General features: G+C 40.4%; 3 protein-coding genes across 4 annotated transcripts; 2 read left to right on the forward strand and 1 right to left on the reverse strand.

Moving 5' to 3' along the window:
* Positions 1-888: 888 nt before the first annotated feature.
* Positions 889-10,765, forward strand: LOC112563967 (synaptic vesicular amine transporter-like). 2 transcript variants are annotated; one of them, XM_025238456.1, is made up of 17 exons: positions 889-1,028; positions 2,249-2,406; positions 2,673-2,928; positions 4,038-4,096; positions 4,278-4,361; positions 5,188-5,280; positions 5,547-5,636; positions 6,323-6,363; positions 6,586-6,649; positions 6,747-6,842; positions 7,292-7,370; positions 8,152-8,203; positions 8,354-8,417; positions 8,777-8,896; positions 9,113-9,158; positions 9,887-9,974; positions 10,633-10,765. In XM_025238456.1, exons 2-17 carry the CDS (start codon positions 2,280-2,282, stop codon positions 10,735-10,737), a joined length of 1,464 nt encoding a protein of 487 aa, XP_025094241.1. In that variant the 5' UTR covers positions 889-1,028; positions 2,249-2,279; the 3' UTR covers positions 10,738-10,765. The 2 variants fall into 2 exon arrangements, with proteins under 2 accessions (XP_025094241.1, XP_025094240.1); XM_025238455.1 differs by lacking the exon at positions 889-1,028 and having other exon boundaries at positions 1,752-2,406.
* On the reverse strand, positions 10,403-27,984 carry LOC112563970 (DNA mismatch repair protein Mlh1-like). Its single transcript, XM_025238460.1, has 18 exons — positions 27,731-27,984; positions 26,845-26,935; positions 25,889-26,061; positions 24,916-24,988; positions 23,640-23,731; positions 23,484-23,526; positions 23,068-23,156; positions 20,104-20,216; positions 17,985-18,065; positions 17,276-17,442; positions 16,905-16,983; positions 16,094-16,247; positions 15,750-15,862; positions 15,555-15,663; positions 15,309-15,372; positions 14,221-14,385; positions 12,231-12,323; positions 10,403-11,403 (listed from the first exon to the last, which is right to left on the reverse strand). Exons 1-18 carry the CDS (start codon positions 27,850-27,852, stop codon positions 11,080-11,082), a joined length of 2,145 nt encoding a protein of 714 aa, XP_025094245.1. The 5' UTR covers positions 27,853-27,984; the 3' UTR covers positions 10,403-11,079.
* LOC112563968 (melanocortin receptor 5-like) lies at positions 20,444-22,050 on the forward strand. The gene has a single exon (XM_025238457.1). The coding sequence runs from the start codon at positions 20,982-20,984 to the stop codon at positions 21,849-21,851; it is 870 nt and encodes a 289-aa protein (XP_025094242.1). The 5' UTR covers positions 20,444-20,981; the 3' UTR covers positions 21,852-22,050.
* Positions 27,985-27,994: the final 10 nt, after the last annotated feature.

Below are 27,994 nucleotides of genomic sequence, written 5' to 3' on the forward strand. Positions count from 1 at the left end.
TTTAACATATTATAATGATACTTAACGCATTTACTGAAAATTATAGAAGCGTTATATGATCCATTGAACTAGTGGGTCTAAGTATATATATATCATTACATATGTATGTGTATGTCTGCGTAAAGCAGAATTCTCTCCCCCGCCCTCCCATCAAAATCTACCCATGAATAACATACAAGCGATATATGTGACATGTAAGCAGAGTAGGTGAGAAACATATATATATAAGACAGACACATACAGACATACACACGTGCATCCGTGCGCATGATTGTGCTCGCAGTTTCATTCAGGCCCCATCATATTCAGCTTGAGATTAAAGCCAGAATGTCCTACTATTGAGTCGCCACTGATGTCGCCAAGGAAGTTGCCTGTTGCCGAGTTGCTCGCTTTCCATTTTCCAGCTCGCTAGAGCGGTACAAAGTGCCTGTAATGGTAGCAACAGACCTCATCAAGACACGTCCACCCACACGCCCCTCCGTCCGGACGCAACTCAATGCAGCAGCACGTGTAAAACTATGGCGTAGCTACTTGTGCTCACATTCACTGTCCTTGCCATGCATGTGGATATTACACATCCCTTTATATATTGCATGTATTTATAGTAGACTCTTTATATGCTCCTTCTACAAGACCAGTCTGCAAGAGCTGGATTGTGCACGGACTGTACCCACCCTAGAAGATGCCACGATGCTGAACAGAAAAAAAATATGGAAGTTGGAAGCCTGTCACTCACTGTTAAACTGGCCCCGTCACAGCAAATCACGTGACTATAAAACTCGCACCTCTTAGAGCGCGGCCACCACCCTTCTCCCGCCTCCATCCCCGTCCTCCCGTCTTTCTTCATTTTCCCTTCATGCGTTGGTTCGATATTTCCAGCGGAGCAGCTAAAGGGTTAACATTCGACCCCCTTGTCTGGAAAAGAGGCACCTGAGTGTCTTCACTCACTAGTAGGAGAAGGAGCAGGAGATTGGATGACCGACTGCGAAGTTGTTCACAATAAACCAACAAAGTATTCCGATTTCAAGGTGAGACCGTTTAGTTCACATCTTGGCTTTGAAATTTGTTGTCGAACATTTTGGTCTCCAGGATCGAATCTTTTCTGTATAAACCTTCATTTGATGAATGTATTTTTTTCTTTAAAAAAGTTTGACATTCTATTAACTCTAACAAAATGACACTGACTTTCCATACTGAAGAGGCATCATTTCTTTTTAGCCATCTTCTGGCAAACTGTCCTTCATGGATGCCTTAATGTCTTTTCAGGCATCTTTTCTCTTCAAGTGTTTGTGAGTGTCTCACATAGTTATTATGTAATTCTTTTCTGTAAAACCCTTATTCGTAGTACTCATTTTGCGGGAATAGAAAGTACCACTCGTCTCTTTCTAGATTTTAAAGATTGTCTTTCTTATAACTTTGTAAAACATTTACCATTTCTCGCACATTGTTTTCTTCATGAGAGTGATATCAGGAGGATATCAGATGCTGTTGTTTTGTTCATTAGTCCAGAGTCTACAGCGCTCAGAAATCCCTCGACAGAAAGGCTTTCTAAAGTTGTAGAGGAGTAGGCGTCTGTCTTGCAGTTTTTCTCTGTTGTAACAGTTGGATAATAGGTATGAAGCAGAATGTTTTACTAGATTATTGTTATTATTGTTTCCAGTCTCACGTCCACATTCCTAACCGAGTTCTAAGTACAGTATTTTGTTTAATTTCTCTGAGTGTCATTATTGGTACGGCCAAATCTGCAAGTTTATTGTAATGTGGCTGACAGAATTAAATCCCCATTTTCCCTTCGTCAGACACTTTAAGTTGTTTACATCAGAACGAGAGCGCAAACATCACTTGTGACAAGCCGACTCTGTTTTTCGTGGCTTCTATCCAATCTCCATGTAGCTTCTTAGGTTGTCATATTGCTGTCCCCGCTTCACCAGTTCTCAAAAGCCAAAAAATGTGAAAATTCTCTCTAGTCGGCGTTTCGAGGTGGTGTGTTTGTAAGCGAATTAAACTGAGGAGCCTTCCATCAATAAAGGCTTTTACACTTTAACTTGATTTATTAACCAACCATTCTGTCCCCTCCCTTTATTTTTTTTTTCTTTTTTATTCTGCACAAAACATGTAGCCCACTGTTTCATATATATATATACTTTACAAAGACTTGAAGAGAAATAGCAATAGAAATGGAGAGAATTCAATAATACAGAATGATAACCACAAGATATCTTCTTCTCGAAACTGTTTGCTACATCAGGGCAGCTTTTACCAAAGACCAGCACAGCGCCATGTCTTCGGACAGCAGAATGGAGATGCTCAGAGATGTGCGGCAGAAAGCAGATGGTTCCACTCGCCTCGTTCTCGGCATTGTGTTCTTTACCAACTTCCTCGACAACCTCCTCCTCACGTCTGTCGGTACGTCACTTCCTGTTGTTAAACGGTAACGACAAGATTGTGTTGGATCGTGTGCTGATCTTAGTTTTGCTCGACAACTGTTGGTCTTCTATGTGTGGGTTAGTAACAGTCACGTGTCACATGAAGAGTGTGGATGGTTGTTCCAGTTTTTTTATGAGCGTCGTTTGTTTCTAAAGTTGAAATTGATGGATTAAAGTGGATTAATATTAAGTATAATTTTTCTCCAGGTCTTCAGCACTTTCATTTAACAATATTGTCTGCTTCAGTGCCTATCGTTCCATCCTTCCTGCTGCATCTTGACCGCAAAGAGTACGAAGAGCACAGCAACCGCAGCACGCCAGCGCTCCCGCCCCACGCCAACGACAGTGTGCCTTTAACTCTGGTGGACGACAGCTTTGCCAAACACGCCTTTTCACTAGCCGCTGTGGCCAATTCCGAGAACTCGCGAGTCGGTTGGCTTCTGTCATCTAAGGCCATTGTCCAGCTGGTTGCCAACCCTTTCGTCGGTCCCTTGTGCAGCAGGCAGGTGTTTCACTGATTGAAGACTATGGACAGACCCTGTACGAGGGTGTAATAGAACTTGCCAAAGCTTCCACGGAGTCATCTTGCTGCTAGTAATGTCAGATATCCCGGTTTAATATGAACAGATTGACCCCCAACCTCCTCACTATTGACATCAAGGAACAAAAGCAGGTCAAGAAAACAAAAAGTCTGTGACGTTGACAGTTTACGAAGATACAGTGGTAGGCATTACAATTCTGAGACATTACCGCCTTACGATCATATCATCATCAATAAGGCATCGTGCTGGCTTCAGGCAAGAGTTCATATATTGATTTCAGATCAGTTGTTTCCCCATACTATTTTTTATTTATAAGGGAAACTGCTCATGCCGTCGTTTTATGAGACGAAAACTCCCATTGGTGCGAAATTGTGGTTCGTTGAAATTTCGATGTCAATGAGTCGTCCTTTGAAGTAGGTTTACTCCAACATGTCACAAACGGTAAAATTAATGATGATGTTAAGACACCACACATTTTAGACACATCGATGACATATAGGAAATTTCAGTCACGGATTTACTTTTGTTTCATGAAACATAGCCAAAGATTGTGTTGAGATTGTGACCACAGCATGCCATGATTGTCAGCAAGGAAGGGGAGAAAAAAGGCAGGGTGATCAAATAATGGCACAACTTCATCAGACACGCCTCTTAAGTTAACTCCTAAAAGGAAAATGACCATGCCGTGATCAGACGGGGGAAAAAATCAATTGTCTATTTTCGAAACTCAACAGGAAAGTGACTAAGATGATCTTTTCAGGAGAAAGGAGAAAAAAATCAATTGCCTTTTTTTGGAACTTGAACAGTAAAGTAACTAAAAAGATCTTTTCAGTAGCGTAGTCAGCAGTAGTCTTCTTCTTCCTTATTCTTTCTTTCTTTCCTTCTTCATCCATTCTTCTTTATTCTTTTTCTGTCTTTCCTCTTGTTTCTTCATCTTCTTTGTTTTCTGTGTCTTCGTTTTTCTTCTTTGTCTTCTGCATCTTTCTCTTCTACTTTTGTTTCACGTAAACGACATTTCCACTGTATTTACGTCAGTCCATCACTATTCTCACTTCCTTTTGTGACTCAGGCTTGGCTACCCGATCCTGCTATTTGGGGGTTGCTCCATCATGTTCGTTTCCTCTCTGGGTGAGTGTCTGGTCTCTAACGTTTGTATTAAGGTGAAGGAGTCTAAAATGAGAAATATCCTTGTACTAAAAATGTGTATCAGACATTTGAGACGAACTTCAATTTTAAAAAAATAGGATTGTAAAGCCTATAGTAAATAGGAATATAGCTTCCTTTTTTAAAAAAAATATGCTTCTGACAGCGTTTGCAGTCTCTCAGACCTTCATCCCGCTGCTGGTAGCGCGAGCTTTGCAAGGTCTAGGATCAGCTGCATCCGCAGTAGCGGGTACGTATCGTAATCCGGGTTAAAAAGTTTACTTGTCTTTAAAAACAGTAGGCAAACCTTACAACTGACTTCAATTAGGCCCGTGACCTTTAAACTAGGAGGCCAGGTTTTCAACCTTTTTTTTTTTTAATTTTGATATTTACAAAATAATTTCTTCTACCCTTTTCTTTTAAATATGTTAAGTGTCTTGTGTGACGACACTCCAGGTTTCTTAAATTTATTTGTAACACAATTTAAATTTTTTTTCTGTTTTGCCGAGCATTCTTTACAGTCTTAGGCAAGTAACAGCCTCTCGTGTTCATCGACACTTCTGTCGACAAGCAATGAGTGTTGTCACAGACTTACGTGTGTAATGTCAGTAAGCTTCTAACAAAAATTAGCATCAGTCAGTTGTAATAAAGTATTAATGATCTGAGGTGCTATACGAAAAAAAAGCACAGATAAACATGTAAAACATTCACGAAAGATGAGCCTTTTAATTGATGACCACCCCAATTATTCCTTCACAAAGCAGCTGGACAGTCGTTTAAATCTCATTGCCTCTTGTGTGCAAAAAGTTGTCATAAATGGAAGGGAAGTCTGTACCTAATCTTTGATGCACCTTTGATCCGATAAATGTATTTACTGACACTTTCAGTCGGTTTTAACAACAGATTAGTATTATCTAAATCCTTTCAGTTCTATTGTCAGTATAGATGTATGACTTCATCGAGAATTCCGAGAGATAAATTTGTTTCGATGCGTTAAACCTTTTGCGATAACAATGAATCACCTTTTCAAACATTTTGCTATAAAATTGCTGTCAGTTCGTCATATATGTTTGCAGGCATGAGCATTGTGGCGGAGAGGTACCCGGATGACAGAGGTCGAAGCAAAGCCATGGGTATAGCTTTAGGCGGAGCTGCTGTAGGAATTCTGGGTACCATCTTTTTTCCCTCCCTCTTTACTCGTTTTCCGATCTCCGTGTCCAACACTGCTTCTGATTAGACGCTATTTTACTTCCACTAACCAGACAATAATCAACAATTTAGTTTGCAGGATATAAGTACTACCTTCTCACTAAATGAGTTCTGAGTAAAACAGTGTGTTATCGGAGACTAACAGTAGAATGAATTACCAATTTCTTTTTCTTTTAGCTAAGAATTATTCATGAATACTCAGATCTGTTTATCTGGATTGTTGCAGTGGGCTATCCATATGGCGGTTTTATGTACACCTTTGTCGGCAAAACGGTGCCTTTCCTCATCATTGGCGCTCTGACATTAGTTGATTTAGGTAAGACACCTGTCAGTCCACTTTCTTGTACTTTTGCTTGAATATATAGCGATTGAGAGACAATACACTTTTGGAAAGAGTAGAGGAGTAAGCACACACGGGAATGACTCTGTCCCACCCTCTCTCTCTCTCTTTTGTATCATCCTTTGTGTGTCCTGCACTGAGCACAAACCTGCAGTCGTGATGCTTAATTTGTTTCTGTATACCTGTTTGATCCACTCTTATTTCTAGCTTCCCTCCTGATGCAAAATGCTGACCTTCTCTCACTCTCGTTCTCTCTTGTTTACCCACTAGGCGAGTGCTTAGCCAGTGACAATTTACAAGTTCATGTGGCCGCCATAGTATGCCGACGAGCGTGTTGTTGACGGAGTGTACACACCACACCGTCCTCCTCCTCCTGGTGGCCTGACATTAGAGTCAGTTTAGAATAAATGGTCGGGGGTAGGGGGCCAGTACTGGCCTCGGTGGTATGTCCACCTCCGAGGTGATGGAGCCTTAGTTACTGAGCACAAGCAACCCACAATGTTCATTGTTAGGGCTAGTAAAACTCAATTACAGTTGCATAACTCCATGTCAGGATTTGTAGTTCTGAGTTGTGTTATTGCAATTATTCATGTAGTCTTTTTTAGTTACACTAGAAATCCTAACCGCAAGTTTTCACGTTTTATTTTCTTGTTGTTCTTAAGGTCTTCAGTGGTTTACTTTGGGTCTGCAACCAAAGGAAGGTGTAAGTACTTACTGTTAATCAGTCCTTGTTTTCATGTCTTGCGAAAGAGAAGCAGGGAATAAGGGCAGTGTCTTCTTGCAATCAAACGTGTTTTCTTCATCGTCATTGTCATCCTCATCGTCGTCATCATCATCATCATCATCATCATCATCACCACCACCACCACCACCAATCATCATCATTTCAATGAAGTCTTTACCAGAGCCTTGATCTTTGTGGCAGGCGGCAAGCGCTTACACGCCTCTCTACGTCCTTTTGCAAGACCCTTACATCCTTGTGGCCTCCGGTAAGAGCTGTTTATAAAAGACTCGTTATCCTATAAAATACATATTTATATTTATTATTGAGTAAGAATTACATTTTCAGGTTTTGTTTCTGCGCAGGGGCAGTAATGCTGACGACAATGTCAATGGCGGTGTTGGAACCAACAGTGCCGCTGTGGATAATAAGCACGATGCATGTGCAAAAGTGGCAACTAGGTCAGGTCCAAGTACTTTTTTCACACCTATTTACTACTTTTTAGAGCAGATTGTTTTCAGTGCTCAACGGGCAAGACTCTTGTACAACCAGTATAAGTACATCAGGCCATCGTCAACATCATTGGATAATGATCAAAGGGCAGGCGAGTCTGTATGGAAAAAGAAAAACTCGACAATCCAATAGACATCTTGAGAAAGGGAACAATGAGACACAACTAAATTTATTTGTTCTTTCTTGACTTTCTGGGTTACGAAAGAGTTTATATTTCATTTTACAGTTGAAATGACAAAGAAGTTAACTTTCATGCAACACTTCCCTGCACGTAGCACGAGCCGGGGTTTCTCCTACTCCTCCCACCGCCGCCTGGCTAGTGATGAATTAAGTTTGATAATTTATGGATGATGTACTGCTGTCTAGAGGCTGGCAATGATTATGTGTTTGACTACAGGGCTGGTGTTTCTACCGGATAGTGTAGGCTACCTCGTCGGCACGAACTTCTTTGGCCTAGCAGCTCGGAGTATCGGGCGGTAAGTATCTGTACCCAAAATTCCTACTCCAAAAATAAATCTTGTAAAAAAAGGTTCATTCATTTACATCTTTGGATAGTACTACCCTTAGCTTAATTGGTTTTTTGCGAAGGGTGAGAATCCTTCTCCGAGTTGTTTGTCCTTTTATCTAAAGTATTTACTCAGTTCTTTCCAAATGATGTTTATTAAGATCATACATACAGGCACAGAGCTTACACATGTCATCTAAATACTTCACAACGGTACTCTCTACGCCTAACGCCTTTGCCATCTTTTTTTTTTTCTCGGAAAAGAAAATTAATCAGACTCCTAGAATACAGTTTTTCCCAGGCAGCATCGAGTTGCTTTCATCTACTTCGAGGTTTGAGACATAAAATGAGTCTGTGGACTCGTTACCGGGTGAACTGCAGGTCGTTCCTGTTATCTGAAAGTCGGCGGACTCGTATCACTTGACAAGTGAAACAGACTGGATTTCTGTCCTGGAAAAATAGTTACATGATGTTTTCATCTTTGAATTAGGTCCCTTGAGATAAATATCGCCGACTGCTTAATGTCTTTAATTTCTGTTTTTCGCTATGACAGGTAACATAATCACACAATCTGACATATTCTGTCTTACTTTCTGCTCTTGCTATCATCATACTTTTGTTCCTCATCTTTTCGTAAAATAGATAGGTTTCGTAATCTTTGTATATTTGATATGTGCCTATTATTTCAGTCTTTATTTGCTGGTCTTCCAAAAAAAAAAAAAAATTCTGATATTTGTATTCTTGTCTACCAGGTGGGTGTGCACGCTGGCTTGCATGCTGCTCATCTCGCTGTGTCTTTTCTGCGTAAGTACAACTCTCATCGAGTCCTGCACGAAAGAATTAGGGTCTTTCTGCTAGCCCCGAAAGTCCGCAGAACAAAAGCAGAAGTTTAAATGAGTTTCATAGAAATGTTTCTGAAATAACTTGTTGTTCCTTTGTACCTTTTCTTTCTAGCTGCCTTTCTCGACGACGATACCGCAGTTGACATTACCACACCTGGGCTTGGGCCTGGGGTTAGGTAAGCAAGCAATGTATATCTTGTCACGGAGGGTTTATCTGATCCCAGATTAGTCATACAAATGAATTTCAGATCTTTTGTTAAAGTGCTCAGTGTTAAAGTTGGAAACCAAAAGTCAGCCGGGATAACCTGCTGAAGGGTTATGTTAGTATTTACTGGCAAAATAGTCGAAGTCATGGATTTCTTCGTGATGCCATATTGTGTTACTCTTTAATCTACAAGTGGCTTATTGTAGGGGGTGTGAAAAAGGTGGGCTAGGATGGGATGGGGTGTGTAATTTTTAAGTTAGTGCTTAAAATCTTTGTACAAGCCTTCCCTAACCACTGTCGTGTTTTCACTTGCTGACGTGGCTTTGACAGGAATTACCGATGCCGCCGTTATGCCGTTACTGGCGCTGCTGGTAGACAGACGCCACGATTCTTTCTACGGATGCGTCTACGCCATCGTGCAGCTGGCCGTCTGCCTGGCCTACTCTGTTGGTACGTGGGGACCTACCCTGCCTTGCCTATTACTGGTTGAGGCACTGTTTATTTTGAACCCATTGGCCATCGCACATGCACATTAACTCTACCTCTCTGTATGGACTCCCTCCCTCTGCATGAATGCAACCAAAGGAGAGGAAATTGCTCCTATATTTAAGCATTCACTCTCTGTCTCGTAAATTTAAATATATTTATGATGGTGTCTTGTTGCAGGACCATCTGTAGCAGGACTGATCGTGAAATCTGTTGGTTTTCCATGGTAAGTAGTGGTTGATGATTTAAATACGGCCTAGTCAACAGGGGCTCAAGCGTGGGCGCGCTCGATAGTGTAGTGGTTAAAGCACTCCCTTGTCACCACTGCAACTCAGGGTTCGTCTGAGACACTATGTGACACCTGTCCACAGGGCTGGAGGTTTTCTCCCCCTCCCTCTCCACGGTGTGAAATCACCTCAAGGTGGAAGCCAACCAACCGGAGCTCAAGCTCTATAAATCGCAGACAATATATCAAAAAATGACAATCTGTGACATTAATGAGTTTGTAATTTTATAAAGATTAATGTTTCTCTCTCTCTCTAGACTGCTGGCAATTTGCCGAGACTGTCTTAGCCTTTCTCCAAGTTGTACGCTATTAGGTGTCGGCGAACCATTTGACAGCTAATATACGGAACAGCGATAAAAATATATTGTGTCAACATTGTATTTGTCATAAGTTCGTTACTTACTTTTTTATATTTTAGTATGTGTGTGTGTATGTGAAAAGTCGTCGACCTTCACTTCTCGCGACTCAGAACACACAACAGCTTGAGCTTTTGTTTTTTTTCACTTCCATCGACACCAGAGTTTGCATCGTTTACTTTATGCTATCATTAAACCGGAAATAAATTTGACTAGGACAGAAAACTGGTTTGCAGTCCAAAGATATATGTCCGTGGTTCATTGCTTTTGGACAGCGCGTGCGCCATGACGGCTATTTTCTTCTCGCCACAGGTTGATGCGAGGTATGGCTATCATCAATCTCCTGTTCTCTCCTTTGTGTCTCATGCTCAGGAAAGCCTCCGTTGTCACAGACGAGGACGTAAGTGTGATTACACTTGTTCTAATACTCGCCCCATCGCCATCCCGTGATTAGGATTTTCTTGTAAGAAAACCCCGATTAGCTCTGTTGTCTCTTATAGACTAATGATGTCCCTCAGCTCATTAAAACGTCCTTTTCTTGCGTCACATGGTTGACACCGAAATGAACTACTTTCGTATATAACTGCTCATATGAAGAAAACAGTTTGAATGTTAGTGCCTATCCTGATCACTCATTTTAAGTTTATGGTTTTACATTATCATAAATGTAGCATAATTTAAGCAAGAAGAACTGAAACTTCTATGGCCAGCATCCCGACATATTCCATTTAGGGAATTTTGGAGTAAGGAATATCAGATACAAATTTGATTGGTAAGCCATTCATACTTTTTAAAACTAGCAGTAGTGAATCAGTTCAGCCAACAACAAACATTTACAGGTTTTAATCCCGCGGAAAGAATCGGGTTTTGGAAAATGAATAACAATGGCCATTTCTGCAGACCACAGGTTGTTTTGTTTTTTTTTATTTATATGAAACACTGAAAGTAGGCTTCGCTTTGCTTGAATAGTTCATAGATTTAAAAAGGATTGTGTATCGACCTGATGGTGACACGCGAGCACTGTCTGTTCCTTTGCATAATTATGTCTCGGTCTGCAGATTACACTGACACAAGCACGAGCAGGACCAGCTCCACAACGATATGCTCAGGACGACAACCAAGACACCACCTTCTCGTATGGCCGTCTCTCGGAGGAAGATTAGCAGATTAGATGACCTCCCTTGTCATTCAACCCTCCCGTCCTGTCTACCGCACGTGAAGCACGACAGGGAGAGGCGGGCAAGCCTGACACCATCTCGCATAATTAGGCTAACAGGAGAACAGCTTTAAACATATGAACAAGGCTTAATTTTTCTTTTTCTGGGGCTACGAGGTAGATCTTTTAAACAAAAAAATCCATAATGTTGTGTTTAAGATACAGGATTTAGAAGTATTTTGCACTATTGCCACCACACACACAAACACAGGCAAAGACACTTTCTCTTGCACGCATACCCCTCCCTCCTCCACACCCTGTTCCCCTAAATTAAAACACCCTGCACGTCTCAGCATCGTTCAAAGACTTTGTACAAGTCCGGAAGGTCAGCCAGCTGCAATACGCTGGTGTCCTCTGAAAGGCTCTTGGGAGGCATCAGGAGGGTGCGAAAGGCAGGGTAGATGACGTGCTCGACGGTCCACTGCCACGTGACTGCTGGGCTCTGGCTACAGCTGCTGCTGCTACTACGGGCGTCGCCGCCGGCATTGTTGTCGCTATCGTGGTGTTTGTGAGATGCAACGTACTCTGAGTACACGTTTCGCCGGACGGCGTACAAGTCGCTCAGCTCTTTGGCAAACGTCGTGAAACACTCCTTCTCGGACTCCCACGTCACCTACAAAAACAGAACAGGTGTGACAAGGGTCAGGGCCACACATTTTCTGGGCTCTTAAATGGTGCTTTATGGGGTAGAACTTGCTGTTAGTGTGGTCATCGTTAATAGCGAAACACGAATACAGCAACTGACAACGGTGTTCATGTAGCAAATATAACAATAATGTTACATGTTGATTGCCTAATAAACTCACTTGCCAAATTAAAAATTTCAACGCACTTTGCGTTATAATTCACGAGTTGTCTTTTGTTCGATACTGAGTGACGAAGGTAACGTCATGCAAATATTTACAGAAACACAACGAGTCTTAGAGGGACTCACGTGAGATCACTCTCTGTACATGCACGATCGACAAAGCCTCCCTTCAGTTTTTGCTGTTGGCTAACTTCAAAACAGGAAGCATGGATAGCGTTCCTTTGTAATTTATAGGGGGAGAGGAGGGGTGAAGGGTAAAACTTTCTCTTGCCTTCTGTTGAACATCTTGAAAATATTATATCCGTGGATTTGCACTGCTTCCTTTCCGCGAGGTTGTAAACTCATTATGGTTTTTCAGAGTCATTGCGCATGCAGCCATGTGAGCAAAAAAAGAGAAAAAACACTTATACCTATTAGATCCGTTCTGTAACTGTGGTGTGGAAAAAATACACTTCCTGCCTGGATTACTGTTTTGCAGATGTGCACGCTGGCTACATAACTTTCATACCATAGACACTAAATTTGAATGTTATGTTGCGTGTGTGTCAAGGTCGCAGGAAACCGATGGTTTGGGAGCGAAATTCCTCAACATGCTGAGCAACCGAATTAAGACAAATACATAAAGACTTCACCTCGGTGGCCAGGCGAAGAACAAACATCGGAAGGCCGGCTAGTGCAGGAGTGTAGTTGTCCAGTAGTATGGGTAACGTCAACAAATTACCTTGCTACAGAAAAGAAAGAAATACTCAGTTTAGCAGAATGTTTTCACACCATGAGTGTAGAGAGTTAAACGTCAACAAAATTAAGACAATCATTTTTTAAAGTAAACAAATAAGCAAAACGTAACAAACATTTTCGGAAAAATCGTCGACACAACGACCTTTTATGGATATTTGGATGGGAGAACGATGTCAATAACATGTTCAAACTCGATGCACAGTCGAATAAGCTATAAAGTGGTATCCCAATCTACATTTTAAAGCCAATTGCAAATAGCCATTCTGTTTCTGGTACACCCCATCAGCATGTCAGGAACTCACAAGACCCAAGACGGTCGCGTGCGATCAACACTCGTTATGAGGGCCGAGGGTTTGCATTTACCCAAACCAAGAAAGTTCAATAACAAGGGGGAAAAAAACTCGTAAACACTGTTCTTGAAGACTGTTGATTAATTTTATAGCAAAGAAAAAGAACGTTACGTTCCTTTAAAGATGGTGGTGGCGGTGGCTAGAAGAAGACTAAAAACAAGATTATAGAACATTCACATTTGCAAGAAACCGAGTTTACGAGCAAACGTTTAGTACATTAGAAATCGCTCAACATGCTAAGTTCAAGTTTGTTTGCCAATACAGTGCTCCATTGTCACACAACCCTTCCTGTAACAGACTCGCTTCTCAAACACGCAAAGGAGCGATGTAGCAAATAAACATTTTCTTTGACTGTATTGTGTTTGCTAGCATACACGGCTTTTACGCGCTACCAAAAAAGAACACGCCTACAATGTAAAAACATAAAAAAGAGGGATTTTATTCTCCTCGTGACGATGAATAGTTCCTGCTTTTCCGACCACGGTTTTCTTCGACTTAGAAAAACCGCTGAGTTGGACGTAAACGTCATTTGCTACGAAAAAAAAAATTGTCGGATTAATAAAACTCTTGTCCTTACATTTATCTTGCTATTCATCCATTTCTCAAGACTTGCTGTCACAAACCTGCTGTTTATTTGTTTTAATGAGAACGAGAAAGCGGATGGCGAGTGTTTTTGGTGAAGATTAGGATTAAGGTGACGTTAACATGGTTTTTCACTGCCTATCATGTGTCCTTGACTGGAAAGGGGAAAGAACCTGATCGTTTCTTCAGTGCTGCGTGGGAAGTCCTGACCAGACTTATTAAAAATATAAATTACACGTGAAATCTGCCTCAGTGAATCAGTTTTTTTTAATCTAAGTTTTTGATTAAATTATAATTATTAATTAGAAAATATTAAATTCCCTGGTATCTTTTTTCTGTTCAGGTTTTTTTTTCTCGGTTATCTGTGCTTGTCTGGTGCGCCAGATCCTACAGAACTTTAAGAGAAGCGACAATTGGGAAAAGACTGCGTGTCGGTTTTCTTTGCTGGAGCTGTGGATCTGACGGCAGAAACTTCAAAAGCAGACTTGCTTTAAAGTAAACTGTAATGAAAGACTTCTCTCAGAAAGGAAGGGGGAGTATTCAGTGTTATGTGTTAATGTATACTGTGAATTAGGTTAATCATTTTGTTTGTTGAATATTTTTCTAATCTTTATTAAATTCAGATTTTTTGGTGCTTTTGATGTAGTCTAAACGTAGCTGTAGACTTGCAAGTGATACTTGATCACCCTTTCGAAAAAGAATCTGTTTTCCACGGTGCCCTTTACCGTAATATGACCAAAATCCATTTTCGAAATAAAAATTTTGCATTATGAACCAGAATGAAGAAATCTGGTGGATTTTTATACATCAAAAAATTGCATTCACGATAAATTATACTAATTATTTAAAAAATTAAATTTTATTTTTCCATACGGGAAAATCGTGCGGGTGAAGGTCTATGATTCTTTTCATACCACACTCCCTCAGCAACTCCATCCGCTCCTAAACGAACCTTGTCGATCTGCAGAGAAAAATAGTCTTTAAGCATTTCCGCGTGTGAGGTAAGGAAATCCACTACGTAACGTGCCAAGTCCTCTTTGGGCCCGTCGACTGGTGTCCAGCCGCTGTCCTCGTTGTCCAACGCCAGCATGGCCAGCTCAAAGATCGGGGCTGGCTCCTGTATAAATAAAGCCATGGCCGCTAGACCATCAAAAGCAGCCAACATGTTGTAATAATCTGCTTTTTCCTGACTTTTAGCGTCATTGTGAAATAATGTCTTGACTGGATTGTGATGAACAATAAAATAAATGGGACTGCTTCGATGACATATAGATTTAAAGTGTTCTTTTTTAAGAGTGGGAACCGCAGGGAATGGGGGTTATAGTGACGAGTAGTACTGTGTTAAGAAAGAAAACAACAACAGGAAGAAAATCTGCATGCACTTAGTAGAAGATATACAAATGTTAAAAGAATGCATACATAAATAAATATCAGTTTCCTTGAATAGAAAACAATATGCAGATTTCATTTGACAACAGTTAGAATGAGGTATTAAACAAAATCTGAAATCTTCGAAGAAGTGTCGACGCAATGCGGAGCGATGAAAAAAATTGTAAGTCTCTGATTAACCAAGGTATTACTGAAAGCAAAAATGCCATTTAAAAAATTCTCTTCATTTGCGAGAAACACACAAGCTCCTCCTTAGTTTCCCTACCCTGTATTCTGCAATCTAAATATAACAAAGTATTTCTTTGTATTATCTTGTTCATATTTCTATAATAAATATAACTGCATGTGATGATCATTATGTTAGGGTCTCATGTGAGACACACAAAATGTAATAAGAAAACAAAACTATTTCCAAAGGTGAAAAAAGATCATATGACAAAGATCAGAAAGGGTAAACTAAGGACTTAACTAATAACTTTTCGATACAGTAAACAAATGCCTGTTTCATTCGTTGAAGCTTACATACTACGTTAGCACTGTTTGAATAGCTCCAAATTCGTCTAAAGGCGTGAGTAAACTGATGTAAAATCTCGAAGCACCAGAACATTTTGTCAGGTAAAAACTGCGAGAATATGATTGGCGATGACTTACCGAGAGACTATACATGCCAAAGTTGCCAAAGTCGTACATGATGAGCTGGTAAAACAGGTGTTTACTGCAACACCAACAACAGTTCCCTTTGAAAATACGTAAGGAAAAAAAGGATTTTTTTTATCTCACTCACACACACGTCGTCTTCTGTTTCATTCATAACCATCTTTCTAATGTCTAACAAGAGTTACAATGGTAGTGAAGACTGCTCATCAAACAGACACAGAAATAGGAAGCGAGGTCTACCTCAGGCGATGAGTGTTGACCAGGTACAGTTTGGTGCGGTGCTGCACCAAAGCAAGCTCCTCCGTTACGCACCCCACAAACTTGTGTTCCCGAAGCATCTCTCTTAAGCCTGCGACACCAAAGGCAACTTTTATTGTCAAGCCTGGATGACTGTTCTCTAATCACCCAATTCGGTTCTATTAAATGAAGATGTACCTGGATGACTGTTCTCTTCTATCTCCTGCCGTAGGGACAAGATGCTTGTCAGGCGGATTTCTCGTCGAACAGGTTTTAATTTCTTGCTAGGCACTGACGACAAACCACAAGCTCTGCAATAAATAGTCAAATGTAAGCATACCCTCGTCAGCAGTGTCAAGCCTACAAGACAATAAAAACTCGAAAAGTCTTTTTAGTAATACCACAAACTATCCAGGTTCCCCGTAACAACGTTCATTGAATGTTTGTAGTGTTTGTTCGAGTTCCTTGTCCAGCTATTGGTAAGCTGCAATTTGGGAAGATTTGTTGTGAAAGGTGCCTGCATGAACCTGAATGTATCATACCCGTCTGCGCCGCCTTCTCGTACAACCGCGGTATCTGGCTGTGGCTCCATCTGGCGGGAAGACGACGCCGTCGGAGGTCGAGAGAGGAAGGCGTCCAGCTTTTGTTCGCGGCTATCCGTGCGCACCATCTGATGCGCATACAGCTTCTCCCCCGCTGCCAGAAATAATACAAAATAATATCAGCATGTCCGTGCGATCTAGGTTTTGTCTGTTAATTTGTACAAACCTGTAACTAATGTTACATTACATGAGAATGATGTTGCAGATGATCTAGTGCTGACCTTTTGTCTTATTTTAGAGGTTAAAATAGTTACAATGGTCGCGGAAAGCTCCACTGCTCTAAACTCTTCGTTGACGGCTTTTCGCTGTTTAATTTCACTTACTGCTTTTTTTAATTTGTATTAATATCTATGTAATGTAGCCTGTGTAATATTTACGTTACTGTAGACTTAAAGATTTAAACATAATGCTTATTACATATATTCCTCTCTTTTTGACACAAGAGTTTAGGTCAGACCTGGGCAAAGGCCGGCCCGCCTCCTGTCTCTGACCGGCCCGCCCGCTGGCCCGCCCGCCAGTATATATACTATATATACAGTGTTGGGTAAAACTGAGTTAACTATATTAGTCAGGCCCTCTAAAACCATCCCAACTTCTCATGCGGCCCCTTGGGAAAATTAATTGCCCACCCCTGGTTTAGGTGATCAGCTGTGGAAGCTTATTTCTACTGTCATTTAAGCCAGCGCTCTCGGGCTGCAGTATGAATTAGCGCAGTAAATGATGTTATATGCGCTTGTTTAAAATAAAGTACCTTGATTACTGCTGGTAATTTTACTTCTGTCTTGATCACTCTCCGAAGTTTCGACACTCAAAGCTCCAGGAAGCAGCGTCTGTTCTCAAACAGAAACATTATCGAAATTCCAGGGGAAAAGAATGAACTTAACACATAACATTTATTGGCTACACCCTTAATCCATCTTTTGTAATATCTATTAAATATATATCGTTCTAACTAGTGCGTGTGAAGGTATGTGAAAGTGTGTCTGTCTATCTCAATAACAGTGTCTACCCCACCAGAATGGGAATGAATATTACATTCAACTTTCATGAATAAGCAAAGAATAAAATAGTCTCACTTTATAAAAACCAGCCTCTGAGACTGAGTGTCGTGCGCACACAAACCTGAGCAAAGAAGGTACGAGAGTTGCTGGTTGACAAAAGCTTGGCCTCGATGGCCTCTTGAATACTGGCAATGACAGACTCTTCGTGAAGAAAATGAACTTCCTGTTTCGTCGGGTGCACGTTTACATCGACGTTTTGTGGAGCTATTTCGAGGCTAAAGAAAAAGATGTCAAAAGAAAACAAGTTTGTCGCTAATTGTACTAGCTGGTTTTTTACCCTGTATAAAGTATTTTGCAATATGGCAAAAAGACAAGCGCTTGTGGGAAAACCAGATGGAAAGGTGACGTAAACACAATGAAAACAGCTACCAGTGTGCTCGTCCTCTGTATTCAGATACAGCAATTGAAAAGAGAAAACGACCTGCAACTACAAAAAAATGAGAGACAAAACTACAAACAAACACAACAACTGAGACCTACAGATACAGTAACTGAAAGACAAAACGATCTACAAATACAGCACATGAACGACAAAACGACCTACAAATACACCTGAGAGACAAAACGAGCTACAGCAACTGAGAGACAAAACATGAGATTGGGGAAGAAAGGGGAGGGGAATAAAAGAAACTAACCAAGGACTCGTGATATTCACATAAGTAGCTGTCAGCCCTTCGAGGTTGAATACAGATAAGCAGCCAAAGCTGCGATTGATGATGAGAAACAAGAATTGGGTGAAAAAAAAGCACTGCTCACCTGAAGTAGATAAAACGGATGAGTGCCTTTTGGAAGGTATGTCTGGTACACACTGTCAATGGCCTTTCGGAGAGCACTCGAATCTACTAAGCGATCTGCAGAAAAGGCCAAAACCAAATTATGTTTGTTTTCTTTCCACGAGATACACTGTTTATGCATTTTGAAATTACACAAAATAGGCAGCTAATTCAAAAGGGGAAAACTAAATAAAACTTAACAGAGAAAATTTATGTTTCCTAACTGTGGGTATTTAAGACGAAAAGGCAAAGGGTAAACGACGTAAACAACGAGTGAAGGGGAAATAAAACACCGCGCTGATGACAAACGCCACGCCCCGTCTTTCTTCTCTCTCTCTCGCAACGAAAATATTCCCTCTTATATGTTAGATTTTAAATTCTGATTTGCTTTGTTAATAGTATGCTTACAATGACATTTAAGATATCAAGTTCAATGTGTTTCGCACCCATGAGCATGCGTGCGCACACACACAAAGGCTTAGAATAAGACGTTATCTACGAAATATATGTTTTCTATTATTTCTTTGATACTAATAACATAATGGGTAAAACAAATACTAGGATAAAGATTCTCTAGAGAAGGATACAAAATCCATAGTCTACGAACTTTCCGAGGACAAAAGTACTTCTCAAAATCAGGTCAGGATTAGATAATCAGTTATAGTTATTAACTAAATACCACCAAATACCACATTCTGCTTTATACTTAAGATAAATAGGATTAATTATAAGATATTTATTCTCAAAATTTGAAAGAAAATCTCACTCGAAATAAGCCTTTGAAAGATGAAAGGCTCTATTTCGAGTGTTCCAAATGCAAAAGTACATCACTCCCAGCCATGAGTTAATTAACAGCTAGTCGCTCCGCCGTCTATAATGAGTCATGACTAATCACATCGCGACTTTGAGTAGACCGGGGGAGAAATGAAGAGTTACTCCGCCTGACTTAAAACAAACGTTAAACCACGTGTACCGAGTGGTACCACTGAGGGCATTTCCAGCAAGGTCGCACCAGGGCAGGAATCTCAACCTCCCGGAATCCCATCCTCCCCCGACACGGGTTGCCTGCACGGCAAACGCAGGGGGCCTAAAAGAGGCCACAGAGAAAAACTATGTCAAAAGAAAGGTATGATGAGAAAAAAAAAGGCAGGAGAGAGACAAGTGAAGACAGAAGACAGGGATATATTTGTTTAGAAAAATAATACAGATGAAAGGGACAGGTAAGGGAGAAAAGGGAAAAGCATGAGAACGGGGTAGGCCAGCTTAGTCGCCCAGCCAATGAGAGGCTGGGTGTTCACCCCTGGCACGAGAAGTCGGGCCCACGGGGCCGGGGGGCGAGATTGGTGTTTTATTATAAGGTTATATCATCGAAATGAAACCAGACATGTAAATAGATGACACATGCAGAGAATGAACAAGCATGCGGACCGCCCACGCGTGCGCGAACGTAATGAGAGAAAGGTAGGCAATGGCGAAGAGTAAGGGACATGGTGAGAGAGGAGAGAGAGAAAAGCAAAACAAACTATTTTATCCAAAGACAGAAAATGTGACTGGGCGTGATAAGGGAAACTCTAAATCTTGTAAGCCAGCCGTCATTTGCTGCAGCCGGCGACAGCAGCATGTCGCTGAGGTCACGTCGACGATCATGGGCGATTCTAAGATCCTCTTCGGCACCGCCTTCCTGCCTGAATAATACCCGCCTACTGTATACATAAACTCTCTCTCTCTTACTCTGATCCCCATTCTCTACCGCTTTTATTTTGGTATATAAATGCTTCTCGTAGAACCACGCTGTAAATGGTAAGCATAACTTCTGTTATATATGTATATATTCTGTGCATGTTACTTGAGCATACTGCCTCCACATAGTGAAACAAGGTGGCTACGTGCATGTAACGTATTACTGTGTTTTTATTTACAGTCGAGAAACTTCATTTAATCATTGTTTGAACAAGAAACTCTAAAATGTAAAGAGTTAATGCTGTCAGCATTTTGTCTGAATGTGGACGCATGGCTTGAAACAGAACAGTGGACTTCGTTGAAAACGGGAATACATCGCATTATATGGGCGTCCCAATAAAAAAACAAAAATATGCTAAAGAATTTATATACTCACGATTGATGAACAAAAGAAAAACTGACTTCTTCATTGAGTAATTGGCGTTTGAGACCAAACCATGCATTTTCACAGATAATTTTTTAACTTCGTGGTCGATCTCTAGCAGTTCCCTGAAAAAGACGAATTCACTACCAATGATTCACCTATTATTGTTGTTTTTATTTTAAATATCGCTCTTGGTCCCATTAATATACCTCTTTCATCAGCTTCTACAGATGAGAAAGCGCATGATCTCGACAGTTACAGGTAAGAATGTGATTTAAATCGCTCCCAACTCTAATACACCGAGCTTCAACTTTGGACATCTTTATAAACAGCATTACATACATTGATGCCTTTTAGATGTTAATTTTCATTTCATTAACTTTCAACAAATGCGCTTTTTAGATCTAATGAAAAGTAAGAGCAAAGATAAGCGTTAAATAAAGTCAAATATTCTTTAAAAGAGTGTGGGTTCTTTAAAGTGCAAACCTAATTAACCGTTTTCTTCTTTTCGTTGTTGAGGTAAAAACAAACCTGCCTTTATTAAAGCAGTTTGCAGTTTTATATTTTATGCTTTATTACAAAATGCAGCCACTACATGTTGAGGAAAAGGCCTGCACTTATTTCTATTCTATAAACATAGAATTAGACCAGAGATATATCAGTGAGGAAAGAAACAGTTGACACATCATTACACGTGATAATCATCACACACGCTAATGCCTCATTCTATTCGAGGGAGATTTTTATTGACGAAAATAAAAGCAATGCTGAAAATTTTCTTACTCTTTTATTTTAGCAAAGCCGCCACAAAGGTATGATAAGCCCGACCAAATGTAAACAGAGTACACTTGCTAAACTCTGACCGAGGCGAAGGTGACCGAGAAACAGACATGACGACGAGCGTCAGTTTACTGGAACACACGCTCAACAACAGCAATCCCGAATGGTTGAAGACAAAGCCGCTGACACCGATGGAGCATGCCTACATATTCTTTTCACAGCCTTCTGAGGTCATTAGCTTGACCCTCTGCTTGCTGTCTCTGCTGGCCAATACCCTGTCCATCGTGGCCACGGTGCTGGGCCCCGACCACATGGTGACGCACCTCAAGCTGGTGATCAGCCTTGGCCTGTCTGACGTCCTGCTCAGCGTCAGCGTGCTCAGCAACATGCTGAACAACATCTTCACCCAGTGGCCCAGCTACGAGGACGGCCCGCAGGACAGGCTGGTATGGGCATGCTCGAAGCGACTGGTCCTCGCTCTCAACACCATGGCCTCCGTCATCTCGCTGCTGAACCTGTTGGTTATGGCCTTGGACCACTACGTCGCCATCGTCAAACCCTTGCACTATCCCCATCTTCTAAACGGTGCCAAAGGCAACTCCATCATCTGCGTCATATGGTTCATAGCCTTCCTGGGTGGCTGCTCTGTCTTTCTAGCGAACGTGTCCGAGTTCGCAGACGTCGCGCAGTATATTAACTACTGCGAATTCACTGAATATTCTGACTACCAGGGAGAGTATCTGGTGTTCTTCGTTGCGTTCGTAACTTTTTTCTTCATTGTATTCGTCTACATCCGCATCTACCTCGCAGCGCGAAGGCCTTACCGAGGAAGGGCTAACAACCCCATGAATTATGCAAAAAACAGGAAGGCGCTGCTGACCACATTTCTCATCATTGGAACGTTTGTCGTCTGCTGGCTACCGTCCTGCCTTTTTCAGATCGCCCTGATTATACAGGTAAAGAATCAATCCCTCTATTGATATATTTTCGTATCGAAACACATCATTCGTAAGATTCTCTTATTTACTGATTTAACCATCTAAAGATCCATTCATTGCGATTCTAAACAAAGATAGGCTACGCGCGTGTGTGTGCGTGCGCGCGCTCAGGCTCGAAAACACATTCACGTACACTACACGCGTACACACTCTCTCTGATGCAGGAAATGTTTAGGAGCTACAAAATTTACAAATGTCTGTTGATTGTGTGCAGATCAAGGTGGACATGAATCTAGTTACCAAAATGTATGCAAAATTTGCTCGAATCAATCGATATCTAAATACCCTGATTCCTCTTAATGCACTGTGTGATCCCCTTGTCTACGCCTGTCGACTGAAGCATGTGCAACTGGGCTATCGACGCCTGTTCAAAGCGTGTCTCTTCCTCTGGCGGAAACGCCACAGCAACTCTCAAAGAAGCAAAGTGTATATGGCGCCGAGTGGACGGCTCTTCATCAGAGAAGGCACCCGGTATCAGACAACATTTCAACTAAGTCCCTGGGCACCAAGGAAGGTCACCCACCATGACCAAGTTGGCTGTACGAATGATATAACTTTCGGTGAAATTGTTCCCCCATGATGGGCTTTAAAAAAAAAAAAAAAAAAAGACGTTTTTTAAAGCCCATAGAGTCCGGGCTAAATTATAACAACTAAAACTACTACGACTAGGATGAAGTTCAGAAAGACAATATCAGGACGATGTGATATATTCGGCAGTCTGTGATAGATGTGTATGCTTTTCTTGAGCTTCGCTGGGTCTTGGCTGCCTTATATGTGACTGTCTCGATGAATCTCATGTATTTCCTTTACTTCTTCACGCTCTTCTGCGGTTTGTGTCGTTTTGTTTGACAGCAAAAATATCGTCTGCAAGCTCGTCAAGAGCATTGTCCGAGCAACACTACTTAAGCACATAGAATCTTAACTGTCGTCTTGCCAACACAGAGATGTATGCTAATATGTTCCATGTTTCATTCATGAAACGCGTGCATGCAGAAAAAGCATGGAAAAGTAACCAGACTACATATTTTTATTAAGAGAATCTTCTTCATTCAACAATTGCAATGGATTTTAGATACGGTTAAAGTGTTTTAAAATTGAAGGAATAGCCAAGTGTAGCTGTTTATAACAAAAGTGCAATTTTCTTCATTTAAAAACAAGTATTTATATAGCCATTCAGTTAGGTAATCAGTCAGCTTACCTTGCAATAGAGGCACCGAACACAGTCCGAATGTTGTCTGACTGACTTGAACCAGGTGGGGTTCTGACATCTGCCATACTTTCACCTTGCTGCAACAAAATAAGTGATTAAAGTATTGATTTTTTTTTTAATTTATGCTGCATAAAACAGTTTCCTGATTTTTTTTTTCTCTATCCAGAAATGTTTACTTTTGTAAAAGGTTTCAAAGGTGTTCGAACTTTTACAAAAGTAAACATTCTCTACATCTGAAAGCAAATTTCCCAAATTTAATGTAAACATCCATAAACTAAACTTGTCTGGTATAAATAAAATCAACAAATTCTATATTTAAACATTAATAAAAAGAATGTTTCCCAATGGTTCTGAAAATAAGATAGACTTTTTTTCTAGTACCTTTATTTCTAAGAGTAAGTTACCTTTTTAAGTGTGAAGCCCACACTAGCATTGTGGATGGCATATCTGCAAAACCACAAAAATATAATATTAACCATAACAGAAAACAGCAGTAAAATACACTTTACAGACAGCAAGAATTTGCAACTTTTTACACCTTCACAAAAGCAAAACCTTACCTGCTAACAACCTCAACTATCCTTGAATGCTCTTCAGCAGGACTACGGAGTGCTTTGCGACGTGTTGGAACATTGTAAAACAGGTCTTCTACCTGAAAATATATCCATCACAATATAATCTCACATCTCATATCCCTGTTCAAACAAGTCTAAAAATAATCAAAATGATTTTTTCACACATTAATTCTATGTAGACTTTGATTTCTTTAGAGAATAATGCATTAATGTATTTTAAAAAAACTAAAAAGTGCCAGAATTCATAGACCACAAGAGATGTGCACACATGACAATAAAAAGATAAAACTGGCGTCACATTAAGCATACTTTATAAAACAAAAGTTACTATTTTGTGTGCGCCTGCACATTGTATGTAAGAAAGAATCCATCCAAGAATAAAATCCATTTCAAAAATTATAAGCATGAGTACAGGGATTCAGAAGATTTTATTTGCCATGTGAAATTACACTAGGAATTTAACTTGATGAAGGCCGCCACTTACTTGACAAATACCAATCATGCTCACACCTACTCTCACAAATGCCACTACTTGTGCTATTATTATACACCCCAAAAATCATTTCTTCCACATACACATGTATATACACACACTCACACTATCTCTTTTTTTCACACTTACTCTTTCTCCTTCACTCTTTCTTTCACAAACACTACCAACATACTTATCCATGAGATACCAAATATGTGAGCAGGAACAGCTTGCATACTTACACTATCTCTCCACAGACTAAGAGAAGACACATTCAACTATTATTAGTCCTGACACAAGTTATGGCAGAGTTTAGGTAAGCCACCATAAGCCACTGCTTTGGCAAAGAAACTGTTTCTCAGCCAGGAAGTTCTGCCAGGACTACCTGACCCCAGACAGCAAGAGACAGAACAGGCCTTTAGCTTGGCAGACCGACTGGGAGAGACCAAATGCTGGGAGTTTATCAAAGAGTTTCTGTAGAATGACAGTGATGAAAGCAGCTGTTGTCTACAAAGAGGAACCAAGGGATTCAAGGAAATGGAGAATGAAGTGATGAGAATTATCCACCAACTGACTCTCCTGATAGGCCAATTGAAGAGGGTCCAGTTTGCATCTGGTGGAGCATTTTTTTAACCCTAACCAGCTTTTTGCAGACCTTTCATCATGACATATGTCAAGGCTACTGGTCTATGGTTGCTTAGTGACGTCACTCAGGTCTTCTTCGAAACAGACTGCCATTAATGTCAAAGATATCTGGGAATGTGCATCTTCACACATAAAATATTTTACCGTGATCTGTGTGCCAACATTTCCAGCACAAGGCTTTACTGGTTCTTTCAGCTTTCCATCAGTGTATTGACCTCTGAAAAAAAAACAAAGTATCTTCTGTGATTTAAAAAAAGGGTCTCAAAAAGTGTTACCCAATATGTCTATCACAAAAAATGTTTCTATGATGTACAAGTAGAGGAATAATTTGGACCTTCCGCCCACCAACAATGCATTACAGAATGTATGGATTCGATGGGAGTGTATCGTCTTCACCCATACAAGTGATATGGTATTGGCCACCGTGGATTTGGTGTAGGTATTGTTTCCATTGGAATATATCACTTGTATTCTGAGGTGTATGGATTCGATGGGAGTGTATCGTCTTTACCCATACAAGTGATATGGTATTGGCCACCGTGGATTTGGTGTAGGTATTGATTCCATTGGAATATATCAGCTTCACCGATACAGGTGGTGTGGCATCAACCACCTTAGACTCACAAACTTCGTGATACAATTCGTTGGATTTAATCTGCTGGTCCAGTCGGTCATCTCGCCAGCCCGTCAGACAACCATAGGAGAGGGTTGGGTGGAGAGGGAGAAGTACTATTTTATTTTGTTTCATTCACATTTCATCACCATTTAATTTCCTAAACATTAAATGTGTTAATCGTTGGCCCGACCTTTTTGCTGAAAAAGGTGAAAGAGTGCGGCGAGCGTGGTTTACATGCAGATGTTCACGCACGCTCGCAGACACATTTAAACACTCTTCTCAAAACGTTACAAGCTAAAATAAAATCTCTCATCTCTGAGAATAAAAATAACCAATATAAATTATGCAGTACCAAAAATTTGTACTTATTTTGTGGAAATAAAAGTGCACCAACATATGTAAATACATAGCTATGGTGTCACTTTCTCTAGGGCATTAAAAAACAAACTAAAAAGAATTACAAAGACATCAGACAAACAGTACCAGACCACTAACAAGTACCTGAAGGCACACTTTGCCTCTGGTGTACGGGAAGTGATGGTTACATGAGCAACATGGCTTATGCTGGCCAGGGCCTCACCACGGAAACCATATGTAGAAATGGTCTGCAGGTCTTCAAACTTTTGAAGTTTACTTGTTGTAAAGCGCTCACACACAATGGTCATGTCTTCTTTCTGTTAAAAAATACCATAAACTGATAAGAATCATTTATGAAATAATGTTTCTAATTCCACAAATTTATTGTCTGTCATCATAGTTGCTGATGATCATGATATGGTAATTTTAATAACAAATGATTTCAAAAAGTCTGCTTATTTCACGTTGACATAGATGTATTTAAGTTATCTTGCAGCTGTTGGCAGTGGATATCCATAAGAAAAATTCTTCATTTAAAAAGTGAATAAGCTGACATTTCCTGTTTACCTTCTGTTGTGATGATAAGATTTGCTAGCTATCTCAGTTATCAACTTCAAAAGAATTGTTTTATTTGTGCTAACCAAGGCTTGCCATGACCTATTTGTTTCACTAGTTTTTTTTCACTCTGAACAATCTGACTTTATAAGAATATTTCCCTTGTCTCCATAAATAGGATTTCTTTCATGAATAAGAAGGTTCTCCAAACTGAAAGTAATCACCCTTTCCTTCATAATAATCATTAATTTCATTCAAAACAAAACAAGCTTTGCTTGCAAACTACACTAATGAGTATCACTGGACAATTTTAACACTGATCAAATTGACAATGTTAGTATACACTGAGAAGAAATCTCAAGATCACTAGTCTACACCATTCTGGTTTATTTATCTTTTGGCAATGGTCAAACTGTCTTTTGGTTGTGGTCTGATCATCCTTGTTGATTTGGTCAACAATCAAGTTGTCTGATCTCTCACTAATAACTTGCAAAAGGTAAACCAAGACTTTAAAAATAAAATTGTATGAAACCCAAATGTGTTACCCTTATTCCGGATCCATTGTCTTGTATCTGCAACATCTTCAACCCTCCTTGTCGCACAGTAACCTGAATGTTAGTAGCTCCAGCATCAAGACTGAAAATCGAGAACAAAACCAAAGGAAATAACAATGTCCATTTCAATGGCTCCAGAGGGAAAGTATCGCCTTTCCAGCTATAGCAAATGGATAAGACACAAAATATGTCAAAATATATGTATATAACTTTGCAGAAAAAGATTCCAATACACATTTGTATTCACTAATCTATGTTCTCAGAGCCGCCAAGAGCTAGCACGGGCCCAGGGTAGACGATCTCTCCGGGCCGGTTTTAATCATAATATGCTTACAATTCGATAGTCAATATCTACTTTTCATTCAGTAACATAATACAGACTGCAAACATTAGGGCAAGGTGCACTAGGATCTACATCACTACTTGAACAGTTATTTACACGTGAGTGGTTAGTAAATATTCTGATTGAGGCCTTATGTGCAACCTGATGCACGAAGAGGATAAGATAGATAGATGTTAGTAAATATGGAAAACTGATGGTAAAGGATAAAACTTGTAGTCTCCATAGAAAAAAAAATTCCCAGAGTGCGGAATGTTACATCAACCTTTTACTAAAAGAAAAAGAAAAGAAGGGGAAAAAATCTACTGACCAAGCCGCGGGCCCAGATACACCAGACTTCCCCTGTCCCCCCTCCCGCCAGGCCTGTGCGTTCTCCTCCAGCCGACAAATGATATATTTGGGTGCTCTGTTGTGTTTTTCTGTTATTACTAATACTACCACTACCACCCCTACTATTAATGGCAGTAAGTTCTAAAAATCTGAAAACAGGTATTCCAGTTTAATTCTAACGTTAATAAAATATGAATTGCACAATACCTATTCTCTATCATCTCCTTTAATGCATTGGCAGGCCTCTGGATAACTTCACCTGCTGCAATCCTGTTAACTACTATTTCATCTAGCCTCTGAATTAGGCCTGGCTCTGGACGAACTGCCATTTGTTAACTTTCTCCCCTGTTTCAGTCCCTGCTAGGGTAATTCATGTAACCAAAACAGAAACCATACACTCAAAATATTCAGAGTCGCGCCATTGCGCTTTCACATTCACATTCGTGCTTTCATTTAGCGAAGAGCTCTCCC

Source organism: Pomacea canaliculata, linkage group LG5 (assembly GCF_003073045.1).
Source record: "Pomacea canaliculata isolate SZHN2017 linkage group LG5, ASM307304v1, whole genome shotgun sequence".
NCBI lineage: Eukaryota > Metazoa > Mollusca > Gastropoda > Architaenioglossa > Ampullariidae > Pomacea > Pomacea canaliculata.

Coding starts and splice junctions, on each gene's coding strand:
- LOC112563968 (XM_025238457.1), top strand. CDS start 20,982: ATGACGACGAGCGTCAGTTTACTGGAACACACGCTCAACAACAGCAAT.
- LOC112563967 (XM_025238455.1), top strand. CDS start 2,202: ATGATAACCACAAGATATCTTCTTCTCGAAACTGTTTGCTACATCAGG. Junction 2,407..2,672: donor CCTCCTCCTCACGTCTGTCG/GTACGTCACTTC, acceptor TGTCTGCTTCAG/TGCCTATCGTTCCATCCTTC. Junction 8,204..8,353: donor TCTCGCTGTGTCTTTTCTGC/GTAAGTACAACT, acceptor TTTTCTTTCTAG/CTGCCTTTCTCGACGACGAT.
- LOC112563970 (XM_025238460.1), bottom strand. CDS start 27,852: ATGGCAGTTCGTCCAGAGCCAGGCCTAATTCAGAGGCTAGATGAAATA. Junction 20,217..23,067: donor TTCGGTGCCTCTATTGCAAG/GTAAGCTGACTG, acceptor CGTCTTTTTCAG/GGAACTGCTAGAGATCGACC. Junction 11,404..12,230: donor TTCTTCGCCTGGCCACCGAG/GTGAAGTCTTTA, acceptor CTGTTTTTGTAG/GTGACGTGGGAGTCCGAGAA.